At 37.8% G+C, this 13,879-nt stretch overlaps 1 protein-coding gene across 2 annotated transcripts in view; it reads left to right on the top strand.

Moving 5' to 3' along the window:
- The window catches only part of LOC103136478 (voltage-dependent T-type calcium channel subunit alpha-1I-like), a 183,380-nt gene that overhangs the window by 141,398 nt on the left and 28,103 nt on the right, over positions 1-13,879 (top strand). For both annotated transcript variants that reach the window (XM_016670321.1, XM_016670322.1), the window contains 6 exons: positions 1,939-2,062; positions 3,290-3,358; positions 8,868-9,046; positions 10,841-10,967; positions 11,590-11,715; positions 12,099-12,188. In XM_016670321.1, coding sequence (XP_016525807.1) covers positions 1,939-2,062; positions 3,290-3,358; positions 8,868-9,046; positions 10,841-10,967; positions 11,590-11,715; positions 12,099-12,188 — 715 coding nt within the window. The remainder of the gene's footprint in view (positions 1-1,938; positions 2,063-3,289; positions 3,359-8,867; positions 9,047-10,840; positions 10,968-11,589; positions 11,716-12,098; positions 12,189-13,879) is intronic.

Raw genomic sequence — 13,879 nt, 5'->3', positions numbered from 1 at the left:
GGTTGTATTTACCCATAATGCCTTGCGCTATAGTTCACTTCTTGTTTTTGGAGAGGTCTCCGGTCCTTTTTCATCTACCTATCCATTCAAAACTCGTTCACTTCTGGTTTTTTTTTTTGTTTGTTTTTGTTTTGTTTTGTTTTGTTTGTTTGTTTTGGGCTGGGGGTAATATACATTTAGCATCCCGGTCCACACTCCACTCCAGTAGATGGCGGTAATGCACATTAATATGTTGCTTTCCAACTGCCATAAAAAAAGAAGAGGAGTTCACTTCAGCCGAACCGAGACCGAGGCTTGTAGGCGGACCGCAGTTCGCTTTTTTAGTCCGAATCAGAGTTCTGCTACGCCTCGCCAAGCAAACCGGACTTCCCAGGCAAACCTGCTAAAGTTTGGTTAAACAGACTAAACGGGGCTGGTGTGAATCCATCCTAACGGAGGAATGAGCCACCCAGGTGGGTTGTGAGGTTGTTGTCAGTGCCGTTGGGGACGGGGTAGCCTCATTCCTGGTCTGCAGGAAAGGCAGCCAGATTAGCTAATTGATTTCTTCAGCCAAAGCACAGCAGCAGGTATAGAGGTTCCTCAAGTCGTTTGGCCTTTATGTCCACAAAGCAGCACCTCATGGCTTTCTGGTGGTGCATGGAGTTAATATAGTTCTCGGCTTATGCTTAGTGTGGGCATGACCCGTGTCTAATTTTCTAGAAAGGGAGAAGCACAACTCTGAGTGCAGTGCTTTGTTTTATGTTTTTATTCTCTTAAGAATTTCCCTTCCTTTCAAAAACTTTAGCTTTTTATTTTATTTACTAATTTATTTATTTTTTTACCCAAAAGATCAAATTAATTGCTCGAAATAAAATGAAGCCAAGCTTGCCAAAGCAATACTTTGTACAGTAATTGGACAGATGCTTGGTAATTTCCTATACTCTTGAGCTGTTCATGGATTCTGAAGAAAAAAAAAAAACAACTAAGATAATTACTGTTTAAGAACTATGAAATGGATAAAGTCGAACAAAACTACATAATTAAGAAGTAAATTTTTTTCTTTGTTTTTCTACAAATATAATTTGAAAAGTTTTACTGGTATTTAACCTACAGCATTCCTATATTTCTTATAAAAACCCAAAGTGGTCAACTTTGAAAGTCTCCTAATTGGAATAATCATTCTTGTGTGTGTAACTTAATCTAAACTACTCCATGAAGGCCTCCTAGGTGTCCGTTTGGCCGTGTGTTTTCAATGTAAAACGCAGGCAAGAAGCAGAATAGATCCAAAATGAAGAGATTTAATGATAGACTTTTAGTAAAACTAGAACTGGAAGTTGGAACATGAAGCCAACAAAAGACCAAGAAAACCAGGAGAGCCGATTGTTGTGACGAGGCACAGACAAGAGACTGAATAGTGGTGCTGAGTTAGAAATTTGAGAGCAAAAATCCAATGCAGGGGTCAGCAACTCCAGTTGTCTGAGTGCCACTGTTCTGCAACTTTTGTTTGCAATCTTGCTCCAACACTCCTGAATCAAATAAATAGGCGATAACCAGGCTTTTCTGAAAACTGCTGACAATGCCAAGGAGGTAATTCAGGACTGGAGTTACAGACTGCTGATGTAATGGACTGAAAGTTTGAACAGAAACTACACACACACAGAAAACAACACAATATGAGTGACCCAAAGATGGAGAAAACGGGAAGTAAACAGTAGAGAAATCTTACTTTTCAAAATAAAACTTTCTGACAATGGTGAGAACGTCAACAACAAAAGACTAAACAATAGCACATCATCTGAAACATGAGTACAGAACATATAATACAAAATATCATGATGAGATGTTTTGGAAATATTTAGACTGAAACATAATCATGTGTTGGAATTTGGAATTTGAAAAGTATTTTTGAAAATCTATGTGAAGCTCTAATATACTCTTATTTTATCCCTTTCCTCTCAGATTCAGGGTTCTCTGTCAGTCCATCATTGCTCATAAGCTCTTTGATTACGTGGTCCTGGTCTTTATCTTCCTCAACTGCATCACAGTGGCTCTGGAAAGGCCCAAGATACTTCAAGGAAGCCTGGTAAGAACAATAATTGTCAGCGTTACTTATTATTCTCTACACACAGCAAACTTTGCAGTGTTAAATATGCAGTGTCAGATTTTATTGAGTCTTTCAGAGCTGAACAACAGATTGAGTTAAGCCTTAATACCAATCTGATAAAGACAAAATGCACTTCTTAAAATTAACTCTTTAAGTGCTGAACTGTTTGACTCTTTAAGCAAACACTAGCTGTTAACTCGCTCTTCACAAACTAGCATGGCTAGTGCACAAATTAGGTAGCTAAACTAGCTAATAAAACTAGCTAGCCTGCTAGTTTGTGCTCTAACTAGCTGTGCACAGATTTAGAAGGAAAGTCGGGTAGTCTGTCAGTCTACAAAATAGCATTACTATTGATATGTTTGATTGAACTTTAAAATCACTTCTATTTTAAGAGCTTTTAAATGGCTACTACAGTAGCCACTAGATACATTAGCTACAACAGAAGCTTCTAGCTACAGTAGCTGTTAGTAACAGAAGCTGCTAGCTACAGTAGCTGTTAGCAACAGGAGCTACTAGCTACAGTATCTTCTAGCTACAAATAGCTACTTGTATTTTAAAGTTTTTAAAATACAAGTGATTTTGAAGTTCAAACTTAGTAAAAGTTTCAATAGTAAAAATTGGAATTGCTGTTGTGAAGAAGGAAAGTAAACCCAACTATTGACTTGTACATAAAATGACTCTAGAAAAGACAAAATTATTGTTTCAACCATTTAACAATCCAAAGCATGGACTATTTATGCTTTTATTGCAGTATTTTTTAATAACCATTGATTTCAGCCCTTGACTTGAATCGTGTTTTCGCCCCTGATCCTGACGTAATCCAGTTTAATTGACCTTATTAATATAAACAAGAATCTAATTCATGAACAATCCTACATTTTTCAACAGTTCATTATGTTCTGACATCTCGGTGTATTTTTGATGTGATGCTAAGCAGTTATTTCAAGCAAGTATGCAATTAAATTGAATCTGAACACTTCTGGCAAGTTTAAGATCCAAATCGCTGTTATCTGACAACTCCTGTCAGTGAGGCTTCAGAGCACAGCAGAGGATTAACATTTACGGTGTGTTTTGAATATATTTTTGCTTTGAACCTTTTAGGTGGGTCAAACAATTATTAAACTGTATCAAACAATTAAAATAAAAATAATTTTTCCTTTTTTTCTATATCCATCAAATTATTTCTATTGTCTATTTGCACTGTAGGAAAGACTGTTACTCACCCTTTCAAACTACATCTTTACGGCCATCTTTGTCGCAGAGATGACAGTCAAGGTAAAACGCTTCCAACTCTTTTGTCTTATTTTGTTTTTCTTTTTTTTTTGCTGTAGTTCTGCCTGTTTTGCTGTCATTTTAGTAATTTCTTTCTTAACACATTATCTTAGCTGTATTAGACTTTTCCTTTTGTCTTAAATAACAATAGCTGTGTTTCTTTTAAATATAGAATTGCTGGAATTGAAATTATGAAAATACATTTGCTTAATGAAAACATAATTTTGATAAAACTCATGTTTTCCAGTGAAAGGTTTTTGTTGTGTATTTTGTGAAACTGCAATTGAAACACTTTTTATTATTACATCACACAAGTGACATGATCAACAACTGCAAGTTACCGCTGGCAAAAACAACAAAGAAGAAACCAACAGGAAGAAGGATGATGGTTTTTTGTTTTGTTTTTGTTTTTTTAGACAATCTACAGCTGGCTCCACCAGAGCTCTCACAACATCACCCAGTTCACAAAAAGTTGTGTGTCAATCTAAAATTTTGAATCCACAGCTTTTCTGCAAAATGGTCGACTATAATTTCCCCCAAAACGCTACATACGTAGCCGCTCCCCAGTATAAGGGCTTGTTAGGGATTGAGTTATGAAAATATCTCATGTAACTGTTCACATCTGTCGCTGCCATGACTTTTATTGACTTACCACATGAACAAACTTATTCACATGTGATTTTAATTTCATGGAAACACTGCAATTGCAAAATTGTGTTTTTTCCACATTGGCTAAATATAGACAAATACTCACACATTGGAAGCTTATCTAGTGTTACCTTTTTAGTTTTGTTCTGGATCTTGTATCTTCAGGCCATTCTTTTACTGTATCATCTCTTTTATTTTCTGCCATCTACCCATCCACCCATCCCTTTCTTCCTTAATTTTTTACCCTCTGGTTTCCTATTTAGCTCCTCCTGTTGGTTTTACTGATAACTCTCCACCTTGGTGTTTTAATCAGTTGCACTTGAATCATTACTGATGGGCAGCCAGATAATGAATTTAATTAGAAGACTTTCATTCTTCAGCTGGCCTTCAGCCGCTCATGAACCTCCCATCAAAAACACACATGATTTCTGCTTTATCCTTCTTACCTTGTAGAAGACATTAAACCATCCATTATTAAGATCTTTGAGTCTTTGGGCATTCTCTGCACCAGTAGAAATCCGACAATGATTTTTCTATGGTTATGGATAATGAAGGCATGTGTAGCAGATTGTTACTTAGATTGTGACAGTGTATGGTTCACTGGTACTGCTGGATGGAGCTGCAGTCTTGTATCCCTTTCTTATAACTTCCCCTTTCTTTATTTTCCCAATTTGTAATTTAATCAAAGTAGCTCCATTATTATCCTTCAATTTGCTGCTCCATTTGCACTCTCAGATCTGGTTTCGAGTGTCTTTCTACTACTTTTCTTGCGTCGTACCTATATATTGCTGTGCCATTCGTCTAACTCGTGACCTTTTTCAGATTCAGTTTAATTCATTTAGTTTTGTCTTAAAGCACCAACTCAGAAAACTGGTCCAATCCCATGGATTATACAGAAATGCACAAAACATTAAAATCACACTGACACAATGACACAAAATGGAAAGCTTTAATACAAGACAGACAAATTTCATTTACTATGACAATTACTCTGTGTAAAGAAGCCCAGTTGGTAGCATTAAATTACTAATTTCCCAGCAGTCCCTCTGGTGGGCCAAGCAGGTGGTGACAGTGCAAAGAAATGACTTCCATATCACATCAAAAACCCTCCAGCATAACCAGGTTTAGTGCGACACCTGATTAGAAGATCGAGAAAACAATCCAGAATCGCAAAGAAAATCTAAGTATGTAGAGTTAAAGTCAGCAGCTGCTCACTTAGTGGCTTGGTCTAAGAAAAAAAAAGTTAAACCAGGAAAAATAAATAATTATTGTGGTGACTGGTAACAGATGGAGATGTGAAGAGAGATGATAATGGAGTAGAATTTCGCTAGCAGTGCGACAAAGTGTCTCTCTCTTCTTCTTTTGAGAATATTGGTTTTCTACATTCCCTGTTTCTAGTGACTATTTATTAAAATTCCAAGATATACATTTTTCTCACATCAAGAGCCTTCCTCACTAAAGCAAATGAAACTATCTTAGCATCTTTAGCCTTTTAGATTGTTGATGTCGGCCATTAGACTCCATTTAAACGCATCATGAGTAACTTCATCTTCCTTCCAACTATTTCTTTGAGTTCCAGGGCCGTCTGAGGCTGTGATTTCTGATAAATGCCATATCGTGTCTGGGTTTCCTTCAGATCTGCATCATTAGATTTTCTTAAAAGCTGAATAAATTAGGCTGAAAGAAATTAGATCAAAAAGACGGGCCGGTGTCTTGCTTTTCAGCCGTGCCACAGTCACTGAGTCGGACACGCTGAACACAATTTGCATCCATTTCCCAAAGAGCTCTTCAGAAACTTCGTTTCCAGTCCACCCTTAACAAGTACTAGTTTTAAATTCAGTTCAGCCACAACATGTTAAAATGAATAAACTCATCGTAATAGTGAGAAAATCTCCAGTTTCAGCTTGAGCTATCCATCCGCCCATTGTCAAAAGCTGATTGTTCTTGTAGGGTGGCAGATGATGGTGGTGTTGGCTCTATGTAGGGTGTGTATGTTGATGGTACTTATGATTTAAAGTTTGCTTTATATTCCAACCACCTCTGAAATATCAATAGGCAATCTGTAAAATTATACGCCATTCTCATCAGTCCAGTAGAATCATTTCACCGTTTAGCATCGCAGACGTAGGTAATCCCATTTTAACCTGAAAAAACACTTAAAGAGGAAGTCCAATAATAGCAGGGATGACTGAAATATCAGACTGTAAATGGAGTTTGACTGCAATTTAAAAGTGAATTTATTGTGACACACTCTGCTTGTCACACCGCTGACAGCGTAAGAAAAGCGCTGGGTAACCTTTGTCGCTGTTGGCATTGAAGTGCCAGACGTCCAATGAATCATGTGTTATCGGGGTGATGTTTAATCTGCTTTATTTATATCCTGAGTCAGTCCAATAGTAGCCGTGGAGCCTCAGTGTAACCAGGCTGCTATTAATAACAGAACAGACATGTTATAACTCCATATGTACGCTGTCAAAACCCTACTAGAAACCTGATTTATGGGATGTGGTTTGGACGCACCGCTGTACAGTTTGGATCAGTGCGGAAAGATGTATTTTTTGTTTTGGATGACATTTTTTAGAATACTTTGTTGGGTTCTCAACAAGACCTATCTAGTTGAATCCTAAGCTCTATTATCTGGATGATAAGGAAGCTTCTCTCTCAAGGCTTTTGTTGCTGCACATGACATGGTGGTGCAAGTTTTTTCACAAGTTTGTCTAATTTTATGGTAAATGCAACTCAGGCCTGGTGTTGATTTCGTTAAAGCCAACAACATAATGAAAACTGAAATTGAGAAAACATTTTCATTTACTAGAATAAGTAAAAACTGTAACCAATGGGCTGAAACTGTATCTAACTGGAACTAAATTGTGCATTTATAAAACTAACTAAGACATACTGGAATTGTAGACATATCTTTTGTTTTCATATTTATGAATCTATATATCAGCCTCTTGAACTGATGTAAAATAGATTTTTTTTCATCCATGCAATCAGTTTACATCAGCTTCTGACACTCCATGCTCCTCCTGGTGGCTACGCTACACTAGTCCGCAAAATGGCAAAAGCTGAGTTGTTCAACAATAATAGAATAAATTTTTTTGAAAATGGTATCTTCAGTTGAGTGTTCATTACCTAATAGATGTATCCATAATCACGACACAACACTCTGGTTAATATTTAGTTGCTGAATTCAAAAAGGTCAAAGTATGAAAAAACTAAAATCACTATAACCAATAAAAACTAAAGCTAAACAATATTTAACTAATAAGTAATGAAAACTAGCAAACACACTCTAAAAACTAGTTAAGATTAATTGAATTAGACAAAAAGTCACAGTGAAATGAAACTAAAATAAAATAAAAAACCCAAAACTGTTATAACTGTGGTGTGAAATATATTATATTATAAAACAATAACAAACACAATGATGCAATTATGGTCATATGCAAATGAAATGCTTCTGATTTATTTCCACATCACTTGATACATATAATATACTTATAATTATATTAACATATTAACATTATTTAGTTTTTATAAAAGATTTACATTTGTTCTCTTTTTCATTCTATTCCACTGAGATTTTTGTTGGGACATAAAAATGCTACAAAAACCCCCCAGAAAAAGTTGCATTCCACATGTTTCTGATGACATCTCCTATTTTTGGTCTTGGATCTACCATTCCTTTCACTCCATCTTTGACTTTTTTTCTATGCCTTTCTTCACCATACCTGACTTCTGCCTTTCAATTCACTGACTGATAGCTGTCTCACACTTTCTTCAGCGTAGCGTCTTTCTATTTCTGAAGAATTTGCACTGCAATGTTTTTTTCTTTCAATCCCTGCTGGAGCAAGAGTTTGTTATATTAAATCAGAGCAATAAAATAATATGCAGAAGCCAGCAGTTTAGCCACATTTTTGTTATTTTTGCCTGTGAGTATCAAGGAATTTGATTAAAGGGGCAGTCTTATGTAAAATCAACTTTTTTGAGTCTTACATCATCATGTTATAATGTTATTATAGTATGTTATAGAACAGTGCAGCAGTCCGCCCTCTCGACTTCCCCACTCAGCTCCTTCAGACTAGCCAGCAGCAATTAGCAAACACCTGTTGGAACTTCATCTGCTGACCTCATTGTAGGAGCTACTTCTCACTGAAACGCTGTTATGTTGCTAAAGAGTTAGTAGAGGATCCATGTTGCGATGACTTCCTGACAGCAGAGTTTAAGAAAGTGTAAGATTTTCTTAAAGAGACAGAGGGCCAATTTCAAAGGCATTAAATTATGAACAGCATTTTTATAACAACTGAAGGTTGTCACAGTTACTTGAATGTGCTATAAAATGACACTGTGACTGGAAAACACATTATGCTGTCCCTTTATAAGCAGATTTTGTAAACAAAAGCTGAGTAGTGTCCTCTTGGCAGAAAAAAATGGCTTAAATTTAACTGAGCTTTCAAAAAAAATAGCTTGCAGCTAGTTTAAGATTTCACAAATTAAATGTCTTTTTCTCACAGGCCCAAGTTGGTATAAATAACTTATTTTCATCAGTTCATTAAAGTTAGTTAATGTTTTTAAGAACAATTTCATTTTACCATGTTAGCCAGATGTTGGCTAACAGTTTCTGGCTAACGCAAATGATTAGACAGAAACACTACTTTAGTTGTTGCAAAAACACTTACGATAGTATTTTTAGACCATCTTTTTGCATTTGCTTCAGTTATCTTTGTGTGACATTGACGTTTGCCAAAAACAGAAGAAATCTGTAAATTAGCTCATACATTTTTAGAACATATTAAACACCAAAGTGTGTCTGATGAGTCGTCTGCTCATGTGGGTTATGTCTCCGTTGTGTTTCTCCCAGGTTGTGTCCATGGGCCTGTACCTGGGAGAGACGGCGTATCTGAGGAGCAGCTGGAACATCCTGGACGGTTTCCTGGTCTTTGTGTCTCTGATTGATATTGTCGTGTCAATGGCAGGAGGCGCTAAGATCCTGGGAGTCCTGCGCGTTCTCCGGTTGCTCAGGACGTTACGGCCTCTCAGGTTAGTGACAAAGGGACAAAATCAGATCCTTTCTTTTTTTTTTTTTTTTTTTTTTTTTTTACAGTGATATTGATGAAAACGTATTGGTTCCCCTGGCAGATTATTTCCTCTGTAACATCGGGAAAATGTCTTGTAAGTAAATTTGTCTGCCAATGGAACAAGTAGTTTTTCGTCAGTATTAAGGAATTATTTACTCAAAACAAACTCCTATAGCTATAGTTTCGTCTTATTTTAAGTGTAATAAGATATTTGTGCAAGAAAAACAGTCTAGAAATACTAAGATTTGGTGTTTTTGCGTTGTAGCACTTCAACTGACAAATATAAGCATGTTGCCTAAATACTACAAAGTCTGTCGAAAGTCTTACCTAGAGGAAATGCATAGAAAAAAAAACAGCAACTCATCTCTGAGTAGTTGCCAGGCAACATGCTGGAACCCCCACCACCTCCCCACTGGCCACCACCACCTCCAACTACTGTTCCCAGCCAAGCAAAAAAAGTCTGGGACCCGACCCGTCTGCCAGACATGGCGCTATCTGTCCGTCCATCTATTATCTTTACTCGGTTAATCCTCTCCGGGTCCGTGGAGGTCCTGGAGACTGACGGCTGACACCAGACAGGAGTCAGGGTTCAATCTGGACAGTCCATCACAGGTCCAACACAGAGAACGCGGTCTGACTCGGAGCGGGTAAAAGTCAGTGAGTTAACTGCTTTCTCCTCTCCTTCACTACCTCTTTGTTACTGAGCTCAAAGTCTCCTTTGTCGTGCAAGTTTTTTTTTTTTTTTATCTTCTTTCTAGGTCTGTCACACTCTTATTCTGTGTGAAATCATGTAAATAAAAAGGAAATGCCATCACAGCACTGGTTTCAATTCATGACGGTCTAATAAGCAGACTAATGAAATACAAATATCGCTCTATACAAGAGTAAAAACATAAATCTTGGCGACTTTGTGACTCTCAAGTCTCTCAGTCTTTGTTTTGACCTCTCTATTAATGACTCTAGAGCTTATCTTACTGTCCTTCTCATCGTCCATGGGAGAAAAATATACTTGGTACATCATTCAGGCTTGTTCCCCAAATTCCATTTGTTTTTTTGTTTTAATTATTGCTCTGACTCTTCAGACTAGCATCCATTTTCTTGGAGCTATTTGCTGACGATTGAAGACCAACATACATCCGTCTTACAAACATACCTTATTTATTTTCTTTTAATTTTGAAGCAAAAATATCCTTTTTGTCTCACTACATTTATATTCCATAGAAACAAGAAATCCTGGATTCCTATTTAAAGGTTTTAAGACACTTTAATCAACCTTAACATGTGTATATTAAAGGCTTTTGATGACTTTAGTTCACAGTTGATGCTTTTAGTTCCCAAAAACAAAATATTTCATAGCAGATAGTTGTTGTTTTTTTACCACTAGAGAAATACTTTCAGATAAAATGTTGAATTTTTCTACCTATAAAATGTTACTGCAGTTGTTGTTGTTGTTGTTTTTTTTTTTTCATCTTTTCGAGGAACGCCACCGAGTGTATCGGGTGCTTTATTTTGGCATAAACACCAATTAAAAAGATCCAAGTCAATCCATCTATGACCAATTTAATATACATCTGTTCTTCGTATATTACAGAGAAAACACAAGCCTTTTCATTTGCTACTTTGATGATAATGACACGGCAAACTCAGTTCCTATTTAACAGTTTTACATTGAAAATCAGCTCTCTTGCTCTCTTGCTCTCTTTCTCTGAGTCTTTGTCTCTTGTTTTCTCTCTGCCTGCCTTGGTGTGGGTCACAGGGTTATCAGCAGGGCTCCCGGGCTGAAGCTGGTGGTGGAGACGCTAATTACTTCCCTCAAACCCATCGGAAACATTGTTCTCATCTGCTGTGCCTTTTTCATCATCTTTGGCATCCTCGGAGTTCAGGTACATGAAACCATCTTCAGAAAAGTACCTTCCCTCTCGCCGAATAAAATTTACATGCGGTGCACCGATTGCAGTTTTTTGGCCGATCGCTGATCTTTGGAAAGCCTGACCTGCCGATTAAGCTGGTAACAGTGGGGTGATAATTGTTGACCGATGGATAAGAACAGATTCTGATTTGAGTATTGGCCAATGGTCTATCTCCAAAATTCAGAAAGTCGGGGCCGAGGATTATTATTCCATTTGTTGATTGTGTCAACTACTGACAGCATCTGTAGACAAAGACAAATTGTCTGAACTAATGGAGGAAACTTGAATGAATGAGAACCAGCAGTCCCTCCCGTCATGCCTCTTTCCTCCCCAAAGCAAAACCAGTGTTATTAATTTCAAAATCCCCCGCCTGCATACGTTGCTTTCCACACTCTCTGTCTACGACATGTTTGATAGGAAGATTTATTTGAGAACCAAACGCATCGTAGACATTAAATATGAGATTACTTCAAAAGCTGTGTAAAAGGCGGCATCTGGTTGTGCTTCTGAGTGTCGTCGTGCCGTCGTCAGAATGTGTCTTTGGTCGCCTCGTTCGCTCATCTCTCCCTCTCCGTTTGTGTTTCTGCATCAAAAGCTCTTCAAAGGCAAGTTCTACTACTGCGTGGGTCCGGACGTGAAGAACGTCACGAATAAAACGGACTGCATCAGAGCCGGTTACCGATGGGTTCACCACAAGTACAACTTTGACAACCTTGGACAGGTACGGGACAAAATCATTACCAACAAAAAAAAAAGATAATCCCTTTTGTCATGTCTTTATTATTTTAGAACCTGTAAACGTAGAGCTGTCCACAGAATGTCGTTCTCAAAACGTGGGAGATAATTCAGAAAGTATTTTGGTAGAAAATTCTTTTTAAGAATGAAAATGATTCAGTGAAAAACTGTCAGTGTTCAAGGTGCAGCATGAATTGACTAGTACATTATAGCACGGGAACGCCAAAGTTAAAAAAAACAACAAAAAAAACAGAAATCACCCATGTCCCCTAGGGGCCGCCGTAGATAACAAATGAAGTAAAAGTACAAATTCCCTATTAGACAGGTATGATTTTAATCTAAGCGTGTGTTTTGCCTGTGTTCCTGTAGGCTCTTATGTCGCTGTTTGTTCTAGCATCAAAAGACGGCTGGGTTAACATCATGTACCACGGACTGGACGCAGTGGGGATTGACCAGCAGGTAGGAACAAACGCACGCGGCGTTCACTGACCCAATTTTCACGCTCAGTCTAACCGTTCTTAACTCCTTGGTCTTGCAGTCCATTGGGCTTATGCACAGAGTGCGTCATCAGATTTCAATCTGGATCGATTACCTTTTGTCAAGGTGACATTCTGTCTTTTTAGTTGGACGGTATGAGTTCAGTCCTTCTGGTCCTGTGATTCCTCAACCAGTTGGAGTTCCCTAATATTCCCTAACGTTCTACAACAGCGAGGCTCACTTGGAGGCATCGTTATAAAAACCTCCACCAAACTTCAAACAGCTCCTGTTGATCTGAGTGTTTTAAAACTCCAGCTTTCACCCGAAATAACTTTTTCAGATGGTCTTTGGAACTGAGCTGGAGGAGGATCAGTTCCAGTCATCTGCAGTCATTCGCTAATTGACTGCAGCTTTATGTTGTCGATACTACTGCTACACTAATCTATGTGTGAAATTATTTTATGTTTGCTTTTGTGAAAAAAAATCAACAAAGCTGATGGGGATACCATCAAACAACGATGCACTCCTAATATAATGTTGTGACAAATAACCGAGGGGGAATTATATAATACACATTTATTTTAAATGATGTTCCAGCAGTTTTTGAAGTTTTATTTCTAATACAGTCAATATGAGGCTCCAACTAAGTTTGTTGTCCAGAATGATCCCGAAAAATTTTGTCTCATAAACTGTTCAACTCCATTTAGGGACACGTTTCTTAACTTTATGTTTTGCTTGTGAAGGTTTGACCACATTGCAGTAACATAGTTATTATTAAAACGTTGTTTCAAAGATGCCATCTTTAATGCCATTCCACGTCTATTGGTTTATCTACAGTTATTTTTGGTCTGTTAAAGCACAACGTTACTCTTGGTCACCTTCCTAAAATAATGGCCTCAGTCATTTTCTGCCCAAAGTGATTTGTTTTTATGCCTAAAGTGTCTTTTGGAAAGATGGAGGCTTTGATTTTTTTTTTGCCAAAATATCTTTTGGCAAAAAGTGACTGAGGTCATTCTTTTCGAAAGTTGACGATATGTGAGTCTTCTTATTAACTGATTTGACCTGAAGTGTTTCATGTGTATTTCAGTCCATCATGAACTGATCCCACCACTTCCCTTAGAGGCAGTGTTGGGTAGCGTAGCTCATGTAAGATCAGCAAAAAGAAAGAAGAAAAAGACGAAGATTCCGGACCTGTCAGAACTTCTCAGTTCACATTCTGCAACGCGTTTAGTGAACTACCGCGGTGCCTCCTTTCATTTCTCTGAGACTCCACGCTATGAAGATCCCCTCTGCTGTCGCCATGTTTGTTGTCGTCTGAGACGCTCCTCTAAATTTGGAAGCTAATTGAAAAACGCCCTCTAGTGACTCGGTTGCCCATCAACCGTGGCAACTTAATAAACGGCTTTTCAGGTCGAGGGGAGTGATGCTTGACAACGGCCCTATTTACATGCATAAACGGAGCATAAATGGGGCCTTAACGGAGCACATCCGGTGGGCGGAGGGGAAGTTAAAATACTCAGACGGCGTCTTAAGACAAAATGTTCTCTCTGTTATTCGGCTTCGGGAAAGTAACAATGCTGTTGTAGCTAATTACTGCAGGTAGACATGCAGGGGGAACGTTTAGGGAACGTGGTTATTCAGTTATTAGACAGATCCAATGACATCAATATATA

The sequence above is a fragment of the Poecilia formosa genome, unplaced genomic scaffold (assembly GCF_000485575.1).
Source record: "Poecilia formosa unplaced genomic scaffold, Poecilia_formosa-5.1.2 Scaffold32, whole genome shotgun sequence".
Classification (NCBI taxonomy): Eukaryota; Metazoa; Chordata; class Actinopteri; order Cyprinodontiformes; family Poeciliidae; genus Poecilia; species Poecilia formosa.
The sequence above is the reverse complement of the archived record's forward strand: the minus strand, read 5'-3'. Positions and strand labels throughout refer to the sequence as shown.